At 39.7% G+C, this 20,284-nt stretch overlaps 1 protein-coding gene across 2 annotated transcripts in view; it reads left to right on the plus strand.

The window, feature by feature from the left end:
- Positions 1 to 2,332: 2,332 nt before the first annotated feature.
- The window catches only part of ADGRG6 (adhesion G protein-coupled receptor G6), a 128,259-nt gene continuing 110,307 nt past the window's right edge, over positions 2,333 to 20,284 (plus strand). For both annotated transcript variants that reach the window (XM_054570045.1, XM_054570044.1), the window contains exons 1-2: positions 2,333 to 2,522; positions 10,042 to 10,142. In XM_054570045.1, the coding sequence (XP_054426020.1) occupies positions 2,521 to 2,522; positions 10,042 to 10,142 (103 nt within the window). In that variant the 5' untranslated portion in view covers positions 2,333 to 2,520. The remainder of the gene's footprint in view (positions 2,523 to 10,041; positions 10,143 to 20,284) is intronic.

Below are 20,284 nucleotides of genomic sequence, written 5' to 3' on the forward strand. Positions count from 1 at the left end.
TTCTGAACTAAGGACTGTGAAATAATAAATACTTTTGCATGCATGAGTGATCTCACGATTTCCTTGAGACAATCTGGTGTAACAGAGACTGGTTTGAGTTGCAAGTCTGTAGGTAGTTTATGCAGACCTCACATCTATGAGTCTCATTTTCCTCTCTGTAATATGAGAGCGCTGGAGAAACTTGTTTCCCTTAAGTGCTACAATTCAATGTCTCTCTTAATCATACTGTTTATTCATCAAAATAAATACTGATAAAAGTCACAAGAACACACCCTGGATTTTCAAGCCTCTGGATTGGGTGGCAGTGTTCCAGCTTCCTTCCGTCCTGTAGCTGTCTCTGCTCAAGGCCTGCTCTCCCTCATCGGTTCCACCCCATCAGTTCTCTATTGCAAGCCTATCAGTGTTACATAACTTTTTGGCACTCTTGTGTGTGGCCTGTGCATATGTGTGTGCATGTGTGCACACTCACAGTTCCAGCCGGGCTACTCTGGCCCTGAATGTGTACACGGTTCCAGCCTTCGAAGTTACAGCTCTAGCATTCTGTGGATTAACTCTGGCAGTACACAAGGGGAAGGAAACTTCTTTCCAAGTGTGAATCCTTTTATTGTCTTCTCATCTTCAGGGAGGTGTGTCCAGATCCCTTGGCCAAGCAGCTACTTCAGAGGAAGGAGACTGAGAGTTCAGGCAGTGGACTTTCCCCAGTGAGTAACTAGGTTTGCGTATGCAAAGCAATCCTGCCGAATAAAATGTTCTGTGACCATCTTCCCAGCCCCTTGTTAATATCCCTTCGTTATTGTTTTTTTCTTTTTCTAATGAAGATTTTAAAAGAAAGTATGACTGTCTAGCCTTATCCCTGAATCCCGTGAAGCAGCAGACAGTGTTCTGGCTGCAGGGTTCCAGGCCAAATTGCGGTTGGGGCAGTTTGTCCCTAGTCCTGCCAAGTCTGGCTGCCCCACTCTCAGACCCTTGAGGCTGTTTCCACATCAGAGCAACTGTCCTCCCGCCGCTGCACCCCCCACCACCCGGCACGCAAAAAAAGGTCTTCCTATAAGGGATCTGAATAATTCAAATCGAGGGCAATGGCAAAGGTGTAAAGTGTTACCACTCCGGGGAGTATTTAGATGCATTTAAACAGAAGACAATTCTAATCCAAAAGTACGAACGTCTGCTTGCCTAACTACATATAGGCGCCCAACAAGTCAGTGGGTTTACTTCTGTGGTGGGTGCGGCGGTGAGCAAAGGAACACCGAAGCTGCCTCCTGCTCAGCCACCTCTTAAAACTGATCTTTGCCCTTGGTTGGAGAGGGGCCTGTTGGGGTACTCAGTCCCCCTACCCGCTGTCCCCTCCATCCACTCAAGAGCTCAAGAGACCCAGAGATGTGGTGATGGTATAGGTGGCTGAGTGTGCTCTGAACACAGAGGAGCCCTCAAGGCTGACTGGGGGAGAGAGGAGAGAGAGAGATGAAAGAAAAGAACAAAGGAGAAAAGACAGAAACAGAAAAGGGGAGGGGGGGCGGTGAGAAAAAGGGACAGAAAAGTAAAAGTCGCCTGGAGCTTGGCGAACGCGTCCCGCGATCCGACTCGGGTGGGCTGGGAGCGCGGAACCCCAGCGGGCAGGGAGGATATGTCCACATCGCCGCCTCCACTTCCCGCTTTTGCTTGCGCAGAGGGTCGCCTGGATTCAGGGCTCCCGGCTCTCGGGTGACATCGGGTCGGCCCGGTCCAGTCCCGCGCTCGGGAGCCGAGCCTGGCCTGGAGCCACTCTCCCACCCCTACTCGGCCCTCTCCACGCTAACCTCGCTGCCAGCTCGGGGAGCGCCTCTCCCGCGCTGGAGCGAGACTTCTGGCTTTCTGGAGATCCTGGGTGGGGCAGCTGCGCCTGCGGGACGGCCCCCGCCGCGGAGCGCCGAGCCGCGGGGTGCCCCGGGCCGCGGGGGCTCGGCCAGACGCCGGGCGCCGCCCGGGCAGCCGCACCTGAGCCCCCAGTGCGGGCCAAGCCTCGGCGCCGGAAGCGCGGGCGGAGGAGCCCGGCCCCGGGGGGCAGCCGGAGCCCGCGGGGCGGTGCAAGAGCCACCAGCGGGTGAACACGTGCCGCCCCAGGCCGGCGGGGGCGAGGACCGCGGAGTCGGACCCGTCCACCCACCCGCCCACCCGCCCACCTCAGCCTGCTCAGAGCGCGCAGCACCAGCTGCCTCCACCTACTCGTCTTAACTTTCCTTCAACTTCTCTGTGAGGAGGAACCTGCCGCCCCCGGCCGCCCCCGCCCGCCCCCTGGCCGCCGCGATCCGCACTTGAACTCCGCAGCGCGGCCTTCCACCTTGCGCAGCCCGGTGCGCGGGCGAGGAGCGGCTGCGGGGAACCCCGATGAACTCTCCGGAAAGAGCGTGAACGAGGGTCGGTCCGCAGCGCTCGGCCCGGGCGCCAGGGGTCTCCTTTGGGGACCTGGGAGCAGCAGAGCCGGGGAAAGACTGGGGAGGATGACCGTTCGGCCCTTGGGGACCTCAGCGCAGTAATGCCAACATGTAAGTCTCACCTTTAAGCTCAGAATTCCGTCACACCTTTACCTGTATAACCCCTCCCCCCCCCCCAGCCCCTTCAACCAAAGGATTTTGTAAGGACTTCGACTGTATTGACAAAATAAACCGGTTTGTCTTCAGTTTGCCCCCAGGCACTGGGGTGGGGGGGATGAGCTGGTATTGCCAGATGAAGCTGTGACATTTTGTGTGTGGATTGCCTTTTTTTTTTTTTTTCCCAGGGAGAGGTAAACCTCACATTTGGGCGGTGTAAAGTATAATAAAAAGGGCAGGGCTTCAAGAATGGGCAAAGTGTGTTTTCGATTCAGATTAAGCAAGGAATAACAGGCCGGGCTCCTCCGTCCGGGGGCCTTGCCCAGCCAAGAAAGCGCACTCCTGGATCAACACCTGGAGGCTTGGAAGGTACTGGTGTGCTTAGAAAATGTGGACTTGACACAGTGTCACCCATGACTGTAGAAGTTATGCCTGGATCTTTGGGTTATTAGAATGGTTTTTAAAAAGCGGGCAGAAAAGATTCTTGGTTGTACTTTGTAGATGAGAAAGTAATTAAGGAGTATGTCATTTTTTGGTGGGATTCTATGGGGGGACTTGCATTGGATTAGAAGTGAGGGAAAAGTATAGGACAAAGAAAAGGATCGAGAAGCCTAGTAATAGATTCACTTTCATGGAACTGCCATCGGAGTGGTGAGGTTCCCCAGAGCAACCCTGCAACGGGGCCACTGAGCACTGTCTGGCCTTCCAGAATGGAAAAAAAATGGAAGGTTCTCAAAAGGGCCAAGCTTATTTTTGTGGCCAACTCAGAAGTTCCTTTTCCTTGTAATATGTAATTTTACCTCTGGTGTTTTATTTAATCTTGGGCAGGCATCCTGGTAGACATTTTTCTGCTTTCCACTGACTAATATAAAAGAGTTTCTAGAAATTGATAGTCACCTTCCCTCCCCCAACTACTGGATCCTTATTTATTTCCACCTAAATTTCTTCTTTCAGGTACTCCTGGGAAAAGATACACCCCTCAGGCCCTGTCTTACCTTTCTTTGCACCTTCACTTCCCCAAGACCGTAGTACACATTTTTAAAATAGGAAAAAGAGTAATGCCCACAAGCCTGGTACTCTCGCTCTGTTCCTGTTAGTGACCAGGCTACTTAGCAAGGAACCACTTATTTTTATTAAGACTGCATGTGAAGTAATTCCATACCTGTGAATTTTAAAGTTTATGCAGTGGAATTATCAAGGTATAGCCTGAAATGATATTTTCTAGGATACAGCCAACAGTCTCATGTAAGAGTTGTTCTCATTTAAAGGGGATGCATTTTTAATGAATGTGAGTTTGTTTTAAATTTCAGTTTTTCCTGAAAATATAGTAGGATTGTTAACAGCAGATACTTTCAGCTTTCCTAGGTAATGTAGGTCTTATGGGGAAAAAAGCACGTTGCACATAAAAACAAAGTACGGATATACCGGCCTTTAAAAGATATGAAAGTGATCAACAGGTAATGGAAAAATGTCCTGATTATGATATTAAGTTATAGGATTCATTTGAATTTGCACATGATTTAAAAATTTGATGTATTATAGAGTGAAAGCATGAATAATCACATAGAATAAAGAGTTTAGTACCCTGATTTGAGTTCTATATTGAGCTTTGTGGCTGAAAGTTGTTCCATTTCTTGACAGATAATAACTGGGTTTTTTCCTCCCCCATTTTGCCTGTTATAATTCATATGGAATGGTTTAAGATGATCTGATTCTTTTTGGATACAAGTATATTAGACTATATGGGAATAACACCAACCTCTCCAAGGTAAATATTTCTACTGTTTTCTTGAAAAAAAGTTAACATGAGGAACTAAAATATATTATCTTTTAAATTTTAATAGATCCAAGTATAAAACTAAGTATATTTTCTGCCTCCTACTTGTGGAGGAGTATTTGTATCATTACATTCAAGTTCTGAAATTCCAGACCTATAAATATATTGTGGAGTTGTAGTTACTGCATGTTTTTCATACCCTAAGAAATTTAGCAGGTTTAACAAGACTTGCATTAATTGGTTTCAGGCTGCATGAAGCTACTGTTCCATTTATGGCTTATATAAATTACATGACATTGTGCTTTTCCAGTGTGAATGGTGAATGAGGCTATTGTCTCTTGGCTTATGGGAAATATTAGAAGCTTGTAGTTTTACTGCCTAACTGGACACGTAACTCTGATTTCTGGAAATAATGATTTAAAAGAGAATCAGTTTATATATTAAAAATAAACTTAGAATTGCTTCCTTAAACCTGACAATTTTTGTAACTGCCCATATCTTCCGGAGTTTATATTTCTGATGGGATGACTAAAAGCTTCTAAAGACTCTTTAGACTTTAGACTAAATAGAAAAAGACTTTGTTCAATGTGTGTGGCGTGCTTGGGCAAAAACTTTATCTTTGCATTTTCATTTCTAATTGTATGACATTATTACATTATCTACATTGGATGCATACTGAGGTAATGCAACTTAAAGGACATGTCAGTTGTAACTAAAGTGCCAATAAAACCTGAGTGAAGCTACCGGAGTATCTTCCTGCTTTCTATTATAAACGTTACTCAGGGTGGAATTACTCAGTGTTCCTCAAGGGAATCAAGATTACTGCAAGATTACTGTATTTAAAACATTTATAGCAAGAATGACAAAAGTTTAACATATTTAGTATAGAATTGGAACATCGCAAATCAGTAAGAAAAACATTTATATTGTAATAGAACACTATACAAATAACTCGAACATGCCAATCCAAATAAAGGAAATCCAGTTCTCTACACTATTCTTAAGCTGTCAATGGGTAAAACGATAATACCCAATAGTGAGAATGTGCCATAAGATAAACATTGATACACTTCAGTGTAAATGCATATATGTCTATTTAACTTTATTTAGAAATAATTTTAAACCTACAGAAAAGTTTCAAGAATAATATAGAGAACACCGGTATTCTGTTATAGAGAATCACTTGTTATAAATACCTACATTATTTATTTGATCATTTTCCTTCTTCTCTTCTTCCCTCTACCCTCCATACACACACGGCACACTAATTTTTTTCCTGAAACGTAGGAGAGTAAGTTACATCATCAGGCATTTAGGGTTTACTTTATGAATTGAAAATTTTATTGAGATGTTTCTAGATTCAGATGCAGCTGTGAGAAATAACAGTACAGAGAGATCTTGGGTACCCTTTACCCAGCTTCTCCCGTCGGTAACAATTTGCAGAACTCCAGCATAATATTGCAATTACATGTATGTGTGTGTGTGTGTGTGTGTGTGTGTGTCAAGGTTTCCTTTTAACTTCATCTATGGTACAAGCCAGTTATACATGTTACAGCTCAAGTAAACGTCAAGATTGGTGCAGATTTGAAGAATAAACCTTTCCACCTTTTGAAGCGAGGTAATCCCAATTTAATAAAAGAACTTGAGTAATAGAATAGCACTTTACCTTTTCATTCATCGCTTAGGCTCAGGAACATGATCTTTAACTACAAGAAGTACAGTTATAAGCAGACTTGAATAAAAAAGATGACCGTTTTCACTCTGAAAGATTGAAGGTACGCTCTGTGCTACTCCTCATGCCCCTTCGTGAAAGGGTTTGCCATGGAAATACAGTTGGGATGTGGACAATGAAGTTAATTCTGGTTATTGCTGGTATTGTCAGAACTAGTAGCATATCAGTTTCTCCACTAACTTCAAAATTGCTTCACTACTTTTTCTTTCAACTGTGATGTGTGGGGGAGCCAGTAGGAGCAAAGAGATGAAAGGTGGTAGGTTTTTTGTTTTTGTTTTTTTTTTTAAGATTATTTCAGTGATGCATATGAATTAAATCATATCCACAAAGGGTTGTACTCACATTTAAAACAATTCCTGTATAAGAGTTAAGTTTTCAAGCTTCCTGAGATGGGACTCAAGCATATTGTGTTTTGTAGCCAGTAGAGATTGAAAAGGAAAAGCGAGTTGCAATCAAGGTGGCTTAGTTCTTAGACAGGTGAGTTGGAAGCTGAGTGACATAGGGTAGTGTGTGTGTGGGGGGGTCTTTTGGCTCTGTCACCATTGACTATATGCTCTTGGACAGGCGGTTTAGCATCATAGTTCTTTCACCTGTGAGATGAGAGGTTTTATTGTATAATTTTTAGGTTCTTTTCAGATTATAAAGTCTGTGACTCTCTCTTACTGAAGAATATTCTTGCTCTCTTCAGTAGAACTTGGAGGCCACAACTCAAGTGACACAAGGTTGTACTATGTTTTTTTTGTAGTTCTTCTTTGGAACCCTAGTAACCCTGTTCAGGATTTTCCATCCTTGTGAGAAAGTTGTTTAAATCTCAGGCATGTGTCTTTGCTGAGTGATCCCCTGAGAAGACACACAGTGCTTTCCTTCCTCTGTTCTATTCTTAATTTATTTGTTTCTGTTCTTCAGTAAACAGTAAAGTGGACGAAAGTTGGCGTGTCATATGGTTTATGTTCGGTTACAAGTGCTTGCCCTGTCCCGCATCTGTTTTCTGTGCGAAACGGTAGAGTCTTCAGAACTGGAATGCATCAAGCCCTCTGGTCTGATAGGATTGCAGGCAGCTTTTGTAAAACAGCTTCAGGTTTGGATATGGAATCCATAAATGTCAGAACCTCTTAAAGTTAAAGTTGTGTGAGCCCATGAAATAAACAGTATTGAGCACTGCCGAGCTAATGAATGGAATTCACTGAATACTGTTGAGAGAGCATGTGAACTCAAAAGGAGGCATTAGTCACTTATTGATAGAGGAGAGTTGTCTCATGCCGCGGAGATTCAGAAGGTCGGCGTTCTCTTGGGCTGATTCTTTTTTTCTTTTAACATCTGTAAGGCTGGCAAGCCAGGTTTGATTGGTCTGCTCCTCCATTTCTCAGGGCTTCAATTTCCTCCTCTGTGAGATGAGGAAGTTAGACTTCATCTTTTGCCCTCCCGGCTCGAAACTTTTTTGAATATGTAGTTGTGCTTCTGTTTTTGGAGCACACTCATTCATCGTCAGCAAGAATGGGAAACACCTCATTCTTCCAGCATCAATGGGAAATGGACACATTCATCCAAATGAGTCAACTTTTCATGTGACAGAAGTTGATCATTACCTCTTTTAAATCCCTTACTAAGTGCCATGCAGCGTTATCTCTAGGTGTATTTGGTGGATAATATTCTATTTACAGAAGAGGAAATAGGCTAAGAATTCTGCATCCCAAAACACATGGTTAATAGAGGCTCCGGGACCTAACGCTGTGCTATTCCTGAGTTCACATCCATTATTATTATGATAACTTGCTAGACCAGATTGCTTGTCATAAGCAGTAACACTGCTCTAAATTTCAAATGTTTTGGGAGGATGTATTTGAAAGCATATCTTTCACGCAAAAAAACAGTATCTTCAGACCTTAAACTTTCCCTGGTTTAGAATTGGCACTTGGAGCTGCATGATGCTGGAACTTCTAGTTTGGTGAATATAAAAACATGGTATGAATATTAGACACTACTTGAAATTTTTGTATTCATGGCCAAATGATTAATTGATTGATCCCAGAAGCGGCTGCAAAGTCAGTTCATTGTTGTTGGTTTATGGCATTAATCCTATTGTCCATTCTTGTTTAAATCTTTCCTTTTGATTTCATTGTTGACAGAATAACCACACTTATATTAAAATGCCTGGGGTGGTGATGATGATAATAATAATAACGAATATTTATTGAGTGCTTCCCAAGTGTCAGTCACTTTTCTTAAAAGACATAGTCTGATTTAATCATTCAACAACTCTATGGACTAGATTCCATTGCTGTTGGTAATTTACAGGTGAAATGTAGGAGGTGCAAGGTGGTCAAGTAAATTTCCCAAGGGTTACATAGTTTATAAGTAGCAAACCCAGGTCTGTCTGGATCTAGGGTTTGTTGTCTTGGCTGCTTAGGGGTCTCTAACAGAAACATACAGATGGAAAATAAAGACTTGAGGCAAGTGCAGGAATCATTTTATGTCTGCTTCTGCTTGAGTATTTCTCTTCCCATTTTTCTGGTATTCTGTTTAGTATTATGTATTTTACTCTAGATGAGCCAGCTAGCTTATGGTAAAGAAAATATTACAGTTGACCCTTGAACAACACGGGTTTGAACTGCTTGGGTGCCCTTATACGCTGATACTTTTGTGGGGAGGGGGATAAATATATACAGTTGGTCCTTCATATCCCTGGGTTTTCCATCTGAGGATTCAGCCAACTTCAGATCAAAAACAGTATCTTTGGTCTGAGGTTGGGAATCTGAGGATGCGGAAAGCCGGCTGTATGCAGGCTTCCGTACCAGTTTCCACCGGGGCCTCGAGCATCTGTGGGTTTTGGTATCCTTGCAGGGTCCTGGAACCAATCCCTGGTGTGTACTAACAGACAACCATAGTTCGGTTTTGGGGAAGTCATATGTTATGCATGGATTTTCAACTGCACAGCATGTAGCACCCCTAACCCCTGGAGTTATTCAAGGCTCAACTCTGCTATGACCCTAATGTATCTTATTAGTCTCCCCTCTTTTTAGAAGTAAAATGACTCTCAGTTACCACTTATAACCAAAGTAATTAACTCCCTTTGGGGATTTAACATCTGGAGATTTCTTACTGCTACTTATCTAGCCTCCTGCTCTGTGACTGTGTTGTCACCAGTACCTTTAGAGTCCCTTTTGGTGACTGGCTTAAGTACTCGCTGCCTCCTTTGCTGGCCTGCCTCTTTTGATGAAGCTGAGTCAGTGAAAGGTATCAAACCAGTGTTTTGGGCCAAGGTAATATGACTGTTCCTGTCTACATCATTATTAAGTATAATTTTGAGTTTAAAGGCAAGACCATTAGTTATGCAGAGAATTGTTTGAGTGTTTTCAAAGCAGCACCCCTCCATCTAATGTCATTTACCAGTTTCTATAATATTTGGTGTTTATTAGCCTTATAAAAACATGGGTAACTACATAAAGAAGTTAATCTTTTAGGATGTTAATGCTTCAGTGCTTCATTTTAGGGGCAATTTAATTTTAATTATCTCCATTTGTGAAGCAGCAGATGTTATATAATGAAAATTTCCCATATAGTTTAATTTCTGGGAGGTTATAGGGGATGTTGATATAATTACCTTCTTGCCGCCCAGACGGACATGTGACTGGGGATGCTAAACTCTGAAGCTGAAATTGCTTTATTTTTTTAATAATTTTTTTCTTGAATTACATGACTATTTCTGCATCTGCGTGCAGAGATCACCTATTACAATTTCTCTGATAAGGTAGGTGCCACCGGGTAGCAAGTAAAATAAATAGATATTTTTTTTCTTTTGTCTTGTCAGTCTAAAGGAGGTGATTAGTTTGTTATCCTTATTTAGATGCGAGGCTGCGATAGGTTTCTATTTTGTGCTTCCTGCTGGAAGCCTCTGCATTTACTACGATTATCCTAATACTTTATTAAAGTCTGAGTGCCCTGATGGTTGCTCTCCTCCACTGCAGGATGGTCCACCCAGGTCGCATGTGGAGCTGTCATTGGAAGTGGAAGCCAGGTTCCCTCTTGTTCTTATTTGCTTTCTATAGTGTCCATGTTCCTCAGTCAGGTAAGTAAGACTTTTTCTATTTGAAGCCCCCAATTTAATAACGATTCCATTGTCTCCCGATTAGGTTTGCTATTTGTTTAAGTAAACCCAACTTTATTTGTCATTCTTTTCTGTTTCTGTCTGTAGTGGCTTTTTCTGTCCGTGGCCTCTCATTCTTCTCTAAATTCTGTGTGAATACTATCACTTTGATCATTGTTTTATTTTCTAATGAGTGTATTTCTCTAATTTTGGCTGCATTTCTTTTAGCTTTATTTATCTAGCTCATGTTGAATAATGAGATAGCTATGTATCTGACACTAAGAATATACTAGCTGTTCTTCTACTATTGAATAAATATACAGTATTTCATTTTTGTCTTTTAAAGTTTTTATGTACTTATTTATAGAAAGTAAAGTAAAGACGTTGCTATTTTTATTTCTCCCACTTTTATTGCCATGTATGAGACAAGGATTTGAAGTTAAGTTTTTTGACCGTGAAGTTTAAAATGATATAAAAATTTTAATTGCACTATTTTTGGAATTAAAATATTTAATTTTCACAATTACCATTGTTTTCTTGAAATTTGAAAAAAGATTCTTTTAGCTTGGTTGAAAGCTAAATTTTCCATAAACAGCTAATTATATGAATAAGCCAATCAGAACCTGAGGAATGTAAATGATGTTCAAAAATAAACTGTTTCTTCATTTATATGGTTTTGTTACTTAGGAAACTGCATTTCTCTTAAGTTCATTTTATTTTACTAATTTTTTTTATTGCTTTATTCAATTTATGTATTCCTTTATAATGAAATCATTTCTCATGAGGTTTTATGTATATATTACTTGGAATTTAACCAATATTTTATACATTCCATATTTATAATATATCTCTATGGTATTATAAATTATTCATTTAATGAATCACAGAAATAGAATATCCACTAAAATTGCTTATTTATGGATCAAGAAATATAACTTGTATTTACTATATAAATACTGTTTTTCTAAGCCATCAGGTAATTTAAAGAGTTTCAGCTACTTACTTGGAAAATCCCTGGCTCTTGTTTAATGGTTTCAAAACAAAACTGATCTTTGAGTGGATTTCTTTGTGTATTTGTTTTAATTTCATTATAAAGTCGTTCTTCTTGTTACTTTTTTATTGCCAGAAAAAGGAAACAAACTTGTAAAGGGAATTGGAAGTTACATATACATTGGATTTTTATTGTTGTTTGGTGTTGAACAACTTCTTAACTTTCAAAAGTGATACTCTAAGAACCAATTACATGATGTAAGATAAATTATGAGATTAAAATTAGTTGTGGTCTTTTTTGTTTCATTTTTGTTAGGTCATGGCATTTGTAAATTTTTAAGTGCTTTTCAAGCTTTAAGTTGCGATTTTTAATTTTGCGTCAACATTTTAATTGCTATGCACATTCATTATTTTAATCATTTGAACAAATGAAGAAAACCACATATGAGGGGGGGACAGCCCCCAAAACAGAATTTATTTATAAAAAGTTGTGCATTTTTTCTTCCACCTTTAAACTTCAGTCACCTTCAAAGTACTCTTCATTTGATGCAATGCACCTATTGAGACTTTTTTCCACTGCTCAGAATAGCTTTTGAGCTCCTTGATTTTGATGCCTTTTAAATGCTTCTGCCATTTTTTGTTTACCTTCCACATCGGCAAAACATGTCCCTTTGAGGATTTTTTTCATCTGGGTGAATAAGGTGGGTGGGGCACAGGTCTCATGCTGTTTTTGGTTAAAAACTGCTGAACACTCAGCATGATGTGGGCAGGTGCACTGGTAAATCACCCATCATGAAATGGGCAAATGTGTTGACAGAGTCTTCAAAAACAATTTCACTAAATTTGAACGCAGCCTCTCACAACAACGCCAGCTGGTCCACTGATGCAGATGAGTTGCTAGGACACTCACCTGGTGGGGGAAGCCTGTATTGCAAGGAGCCCGCCCTCCAGAAGATAATTCCGGTTGTTTTTGGGTCCCCCCTCATATTTTAGACGAGGTAAAAAGAGTCAGCTGTGCTGCGACTAGGACGAGAGGCAAGAAAAAGCACCGCGGATGCAAAATGCAAGGAGGCACTCTTTCATTCTCACGGGTGCAGGATCAAGGACTTAAATATGTTTTTCAGTTGCTGTTTCATACAATAAACCTTTCTTTAAAACTGTCTTTCATTACCCAACACTTGGTGTGCATTAGGAAATGAAGCTTCGTGACAGCTAGCTACTATGTTTACTGATGAGGCCAGGAAGTTTTATATCTTTAAACATGATTTACTTAAAATGGCACCACCTCACATGAATATCTGAACTCCAAACATATTTTTAGGGGTCTTTATTGAACTTTTAATATAAAATTTTACCTTATAAGTAACTCAGCACAGTTAAAATATTGCATATTAAAGCTTTAGATATATCTAATTTTCGAAGTTCTACCTTTAAATCATAGTGTAACACCATTATATTTTCAAGACCATTTAGTGCGTAACTGTGATGGTATGTGTATTTCTGTATATGCACTCTTTGACCTTTTTCACCTCTCCAGATGGCCCCTAGTTGGTCTTATTGAGTCTACTGGCTTTAAATGACATCTTGGTGTCAACGTCTGGCAAATCCGTATTGTTAATCCTGGCTCCGTCCTGGACCCCAGAGCCACCTCTTGGGTTGCTTAACCTCATCTACATGTCAACGTGCAATAAACTTAAGACTTCACATGTGGGAACAAGATCCTTGATCCCTACCTCTTATCTGCATCACTTTCAGTTGTTACAGTCCGTCCTATGATCCTGCTATTCTCTCCTACCCTCACTGTTTCCTAGACACATTAGCCTTTCTATTCCTTAATCATGCCTTCTAGTACCCTCTTCTCCCTAATCTACACATACCTGGTTCTTTTTTGATGCTCAGATGTTAATTATCATCACCTCAGTTAAGCCTTCCTATCCCCCAATGCAAAGAAGTATCGTATTACTAGTATCATATTATCCTTTAGTGATTGTCTGCAGATTTTGGTTGCTCTCTTGATAACGTTTTGTTAATTTGACTTTGATAGCTAGGTTGGAGGGTTGGGAAAACCTTTTGATTATGAAGACTGACACTTAGTTCAGATGGTTAAAAATTAGAATCTTGTTTTTTAATTCAGATAGTATCCATAGTTTAATTCATATAACAGAATTGCAGCATTAACGCTCCTAGTAGGTAAGTTAACATTTGTACTTTCATAGGGTATTTACAAAGCAAATAACACACAAGGTTTATGTACCTCAAGATCTTAAAAAGAAATGTAGAAAAAGAATGTGGTATCTGTTGCCAAGTGATGAATGTAACTTTTAATAAGAGCTACAATAAAATAATAGCTGAATATTTCAGCTGGTCCCATGGAAGCACAAATTACAAAACCTGATTGTTTTTTACCCACTAGCATGACAATATTTAGATAGGTTGATGAAATCTAGTGTTATCAAATTTGCTGGAAAAGGGCACACACTAACACTGTTGGTTCTGTCATTTGGTAAAGTAACTGCGCAGCATTTTTTAAAAAGTAAGAATGTGTATTCTCTTTGACACTATTCTCACATGTAGGCATCTGTCCCAAAGAAGAAAAAAAAACCTTATACACACGCACACATAAAGAAAAATACATGCTGGTATTTTCACTGTAGCATTGTAATAGCAAGCAATTGGTAAATACTCTGTTCATCAAAAAGGAAATGCTTATTTAAATTTTTTTTTACATGAATAGCATGACATACTGTGCAGCCATTCAAAACAATGTAGTCAGATTGTATATATTATCTTGGAAAGATGTTTATGATGATGTTACATTATAAAGCAAATTACAGAATCATATGAGATTATCTGAGACTTGCAATAGGTTGTATTACAAAACTGGGATATGTTTTGTAATATATGCTAGAATAAGACTGTATAAACCTATTAATAAAACAGGGCATGATACACAACAGGCTTGAAAATGGGTTATCTCAGGGGCATATAATCTCAGAGGCATAAAACGGAATAGGTACCTCAGGGATGGAGTGAAAAGGAGGAAGTCGATGGGACTTTATAGAACTCTGAATTACTTGCCTTGTTACAATGAGCATATGTTACGTTAGTACTTTGGAACCTCCCCCTACCCCCCTCCCCCCCAAAAAACAGACAGAATTCTTTGTGGTTTTTGTTTTTTTAAAAGAAGCTATGTTAAAAAAAATGGCCAGAGAAACTGTTGAAGTGTATGAATATTATACTATTCTGTTAGTCACTGAAGCATTGCTCTGGCTCTTTCTTCACTTGATAAGAATGTCTGAAAGGTGTTTCAAATAGTAAACTCTTTTTATGTAGCATGATGCTTCATGACTCTGAAGATGAGTGATGATATCTGAGAAGCAGACAGAGGTTATGGCTGCAAGTAAAGTGGGAAACAAACAGGCAAGAGCCAATGAATTCCTAAGCGACCAGGAGCCTGTTTCCACACAGATAACCTCAGTCATGGGCACTGAGGGGAGGAACCTCCCTTCTCTCCTGAAAGTGATGACATCAGCAGATTATTTCAAGGCTCAGTGTTATTCTGATATCTCTGATACAGAACTAAAGGGGAAATGTTGCTAAAAGTACAATCTGGCTTGAATTGTGAACTTTCTAGCCCAGAGCACAGCACAGTTCTGGAAGGCAAGTGATTGGGCAAAAAGGAATCTTCTGTTTCTTTTTGTTTGTGTGTTCGCTTTTCTCTATTATAGAATGAGGTGATATTCTGTTGTATCAATTACCTTGCAGTCTGAATTGTTAGACATATCATTTTATACACATGTTTATATATGATGGAAAGGATTTCAAATGCATAAAAATTATCCTTTTATAAATCTACCAGATTTTTAGCCATTTTAGTTTAAGTGTGTGCTTAAAATGACTAAATAAATGTACCTGAAAGGTCAAAAATAAGATGTAATTACGCAGACTGTTCTTACCAAGTGAAAAAAAGAGCCAGAATTAACAACTAACAGAAAATTGTAAAATACAACAATAATTTTTTTCAGTCAGGGTCAAGCTGCTCCAAATTACATACTGTGTGAAGCTTTTAGCTAAAGGGCTGCTATTCCACTCTGCACTTCAGATTAGATGAGCCAATGTGATCAAATAAATAGATCCTATAAAGTTGCATACAAAAGTTTCTTTGGGGTGTCCTCCTCAATAATTTTCTTCATATACCTTTGAGATGACCTGAATTTGATGTTGGTAAATATGAAACCCTACACGGGTATCATCAACTCAATTACATGAACGTGGATTAGGGGTGACTTATCTTGTCACCCTAGTGTGACGGGGGTACAGCCAAAGCTGATACGCTCCCATGGGGATGGGAAGGGAGGATGCCAGCAAGGAGCCTTGCTCTTCACTGGTCAGGGCACCCTCATCTCCAGTGTGGTTGTCAAGCTGTAGAGAGGTCAGAGCAGCGTGGATCTGGGCAGGTCGATCCGCATGATGCTGGGCCTCGAGCTATCTGAGGAATGTCTCAGAGCATGTCTGTCTCCACGTGTTATGTGAAACCTCTGGGGACGGATGGGCTGACGCATGCCTTTTGCGTCAGCCACAACCTTTTTGCTTTGGCGTAAACATTTGTTTTTCGTTTTAAGAGTAAAAATCCTGAATTAAAAATTAGGGAAACAGCATATTTACTTTGGAGTAACAAAGTCAGTAGGGATAAGATAGTGGTCTCTAGATACTTGAAAAATGGTCACTTGGGAGTAACAGACTTCTTTTAAGTACCTCAAAAAGCAGAGATAGGATGATTGAATCAATGCTTCCAGTACCAAATGACTCTCCTAGTTATTGGTTGCCAAAAAATAAAACAGCTGTCCTTCAAATTCCTCCTCATCACTGGACTAAGGACATGAAAAAAGAATATTAATGAAGAGGAATTTGACTAAAAACCCAGAAGGCTTCCTCTGCCTGTAGTTAAATCATAGAGTGAGTGTGTGTGTATGTTTTATGTAGTCTGTTTTTTATATATACAGAATGCCATATTATAGTTCTTTTACCTCAAAAGTTTTACCTTGAAGTTTCCTCTTTGTGCATTTTCTTTCAACTTTAGCAGGTAATTTTTATGCTGAACTAGAGATTGGCCTGGTAACATTCTTGGACAAGATAAACCCGAGGAACTCTAGACTTCGGCAGGTACAAAATTTTCTGCCATTTCCAAATTAATAATTCTTTAAGGGATTTTCCTTTTATTTTCAGCAAGTGGAATACATGCTCTTTGTCACCAGTCTTACTAAGATTGCAACATCATAGTATTCAGTTAAGTAAAGAATGTGGAAAAGAACAAAGTGGAAAAGAGCCCAAAAAAGAAAAAGATAACTTATTTTAGTTTTAATGAGTAAATATATTTTACAGGGTGGGGCAGCAGAGGAGGACAGTATGGAGATTAGATGAGAAAATATATTAATCCCACAATGAGCATGAAGTCACAATATTAAAAACATTCTTTCTCCCCCACCGAACTAGGACTATGGAACACCTGAAAAAAAACAAGGTCATTTGTTAATATCTGGGTGATGGCTATCACCAGTTCAGATGAACTTTTGTCACCATATTCCAAAACAACAACAAAATTTTAGAAAAGGAATAAAGTAGTCAAATGGGAATTATGCTGCCAACATATTTATATGTTTAAGACTAATTATCTTGATTTAAAATATATTAAAAATATTTATAGCCAATTAATACTTTTAGATAAGCTCCTTTCTCTGGAAAATAGTTTGAATTATAATGCATTACATGTCAAAATATCCTAGTGTACAGTCATCCCTAAACCAGCTTCCTCCTAAACTTGTGGTTTAAAAATGATACACTTTTAAAAAAATCACAAAATTTTCTTCAATAAATCAACTATATCAACTGTTAAGAGTCAGAAAAGAAGCCTTTTGCTCATACATTCCGTGCCAAACTTGGTGTTGCTAGATTACGTAAACAGGGTGTTCACACCAGAGCCCAGGAATGGCTTATGTCTACACACAGTTAAAATTCAGATTTTTTTCTCTTCATTTGTAAAATTACACTAATCACTATTATTGATCTGAGCAAAGCTACAAGAATGAATTAATGCTCGTAATTTTTCTAAATCCCCAGAAGGATCTTTCTAAAACAGAAAGATCTTTCTAAAACAGAAGGATCTTTCTAGAAGATTCTTTACCTGGTCAAAGCTGTAAAGCATATTGTTAAAGTAAAATGCAGATCTGAAAAAAATACTTTGAGAATGTTAATCACTGCTTTTAAACACATCCACAGTTTCTACCTTCATTTATTTTTTTCCTTAAATAGATGCACAGAAATATGGAAAAAAAAAACAATTGATATTGGCCCCTCAGGATATAAGTAACAGTTTTAATGGATTATTGGCTTTAGTGAACAAAATTTTAAGGCATAGCATTAGAGTTTTCTGGTCAGAGTAATCTTAGTGACTTCAGAGGGCAAAAAGCTGGACTTTAAGAGATACTTTGCCCCAGCATCAGGTTTTTTAAAGAGAGAAGTGCACCTCCTAAGACGTGGTGGAATGTGGCTGCCGCCTGTGCCTGAACTCTCTTATGCAGGCTGTGCGCACCAGCTGCGTCCCAGCTGGCTCCTCAGAGGTCAGTATTAGCTTTTCACATAGACTGCTAATTGCATCTCTCTTCAGAATAGTAACCTGCAAATCTGTTATTGGTAGGAAGTTCATGACCATAAATACTGTTACAATACTGATGAGGTACAAACATTTCAATAAACAATAAGGTGAGTCCTCTCTCAGACCTTTCCTATATTGATGTAGGACTTTTCTTTCCTTCCAGTGCAGTAAACCCTGGTGCTTTCCCTGGAGTTTGGTTAGGACTCTCATTATTTATCATCATCTGACTTGCTCACGTGTCACACACACATACAGATACACATTACAGAGGTATGCCTCTTTTAGTAACTATTTCAGAAAAAAGTTCTCTCTAAATATGCATTTGTTTCTTTTTTTAAATTGAGACATAATTGACATATAACATTATACGATACAGCCCTTATATTTAAGGTGGTGTCCATTTAGAAGCACAGTGCTGTCTATGATTGTGCTGATACAGACGAGGTTTCCAGTAAATGTTCAGTGAATGAATCAGATTGCTCCCCAAGCTTTCCTTCCGTGACTTTGAATTTTTCTTAGCAGGATAAGTCTAGCAGATGTAAGGGCGAGGTACCCTTAATCAGAAACTTTTCCCTTCCCCAGTATTATTAAAGTAAGCTAAACATTTGTGACAGCATTATAGTGCCTGGGAGAATTACGGAGAACATAGAGTTAGTGTTGTACTCTTAGACACATTTAAAAGCTAAGGCTATGCCATAATAATATAATGATGTTTGAGAATTGTGTATCAGGTTTTCTCATGTATATAACAGCCTCCTTTAAGAGTCCTGGCTATGCAAAGCTAGTCATGGTCCTCAGTGTGCAGATGACCACCATGAGGCATATGGGAAGCACTGTGATGTGTGGTCTGATAGAATGGCAAAGGTGTTATCAAGGGATGACAGGAGCTCTCAGAAAAATATTTATGGAGGAGGTAATATCCAAAGTGCATCTTCTAGCAGGGGTGATGAAAAAAATAACTGACAAATGGTATGGCTTTAGCAATGACCATTTGGAGAGATTTTCCTGTAGTCAGACTGGATGAAAGGGCTAATGCAGCCGTGGTGGTGGTGGGTCCCCGTAGGGTACCAGCCCGGATGATAATACGAAGCAAGACGACAGGAGGTGGGAATGGAAATGGGGACGGGCGATCTAGGCAGGAAAGGGGGCAAGTGCACAAATACACCAAAAATGATTTTGTGGAAGGATAAATAGAGCAGGCGTAATGCCGTTTTTTTCAAGGTCATTTTGTTATAATGGGGATGATATGCCATAGGAACTTAACTCTTGTTTATATCAGTTAGTCTATAGTAAAATTGGTTTTGTTATATATCCTTTTGCTTACAGTCACAGGACCTACTGATGATGTTAAATGAGGGCTTACTCTACTTCCTGTATGAAATAAGGGGTCTTTGCAGTAGAGAGTAAGGAATGAAGTTAGACAGGTAAGTAGGAGGCCAGATGGTGGAGGATGTTATGAAAGACTATGCTGACAAGACCAAATGAGGAATCCCAGCCCAGGAGGCGAGATAGACATGTCTCCACTCCCTACAATTCAGTTTAGGACATGCACATTCAGAAACGTGTGCTGAAGGGAACAGGCATTAGGGACTTACCTAGGGTCATAGGTAACTCAGTGACAGAATGGTTATTTTTTTCCCCTGCTTATTGACTTTGCAGTTAGAGCTTTTTCTCTGCCATACCATTTTGACTCAACAATGGCAGCCTTACCTGCCCCATTGGTGAACAGCATTGATGTATATACTGAAAAGCTGAAGGTGGCATTAGAACTTCAGGCAGCCTTTAGGCCTCCTCTTTCTTGCTCACACCCGTGTTTAGCTGTGACCAAGGGCTGCTGAATTTAGATTAAAAATGTCTTCCGGATCTTTATACCCTGGATGCTGAGTCTCATCTCTACCAGGGGTATTGCACACACTCCCAAGTCACAGCCCTGCCTCCAGTGTTTCAGTTAAACCACAGTTGGGATCATGCCCCTACCCTGGTTAAGTTCCCTTGAAGATTTCCATTGCCCACAGGCAGTCCTGAATTTAGGCAGTTTTGTTGCTCCCTACCTTTGTAATGCCCTCCCAAGTACCTGCCAAATAGTAGGACATCAGTTAAATATTGAATGAGCACAGAAATTAAAGACTATATATTTTTGCCAAGCAAAATTAGGATGTAGAAATGGATGTTCAATTATTTAAGAGAAGAAATTTATACTTAGCATAGGTACCCTGTTGAGTTTTAAAAACTAATGGGTCAACCTTTCTATCTTTGTGAAAGATGAGCTGTTGGAGAGAGGACATTTCATAAAATTTTGCAGTAATTATTTGTGCCAAAGGAAGAACATGGTTACGCTAAATGAGTAAAATAACCAGAATAATATATTTATTTTTACTTACTCCAAGGGCTAAGCTTCTCTTGGGAACACATTTTATTTTATTTATGTATCATTTAATCCTCACCCAAGGATATACTTTTTGAGTTTTTTTGTTTGTGTGTT

The sequence above is a fragment of the Pteronotus mesoamericanus genome, unplaced genomic scaffold, assembly GCF_021234165.1.
Source record: "Pteronotus mesoamericanus isolate MK-2021 breed Mesoamerican mustached bat unplaced genomic scaffold, CSHL_Meso_final contig_20, whole genome shotgun sequence".
Lineage (NCBI taxonomy): Eukaryota > Metazoa > Chordata > Mammalia > Chiroptera > Mormoopidae > Pteronotus > Pteronotus mesoamericanus.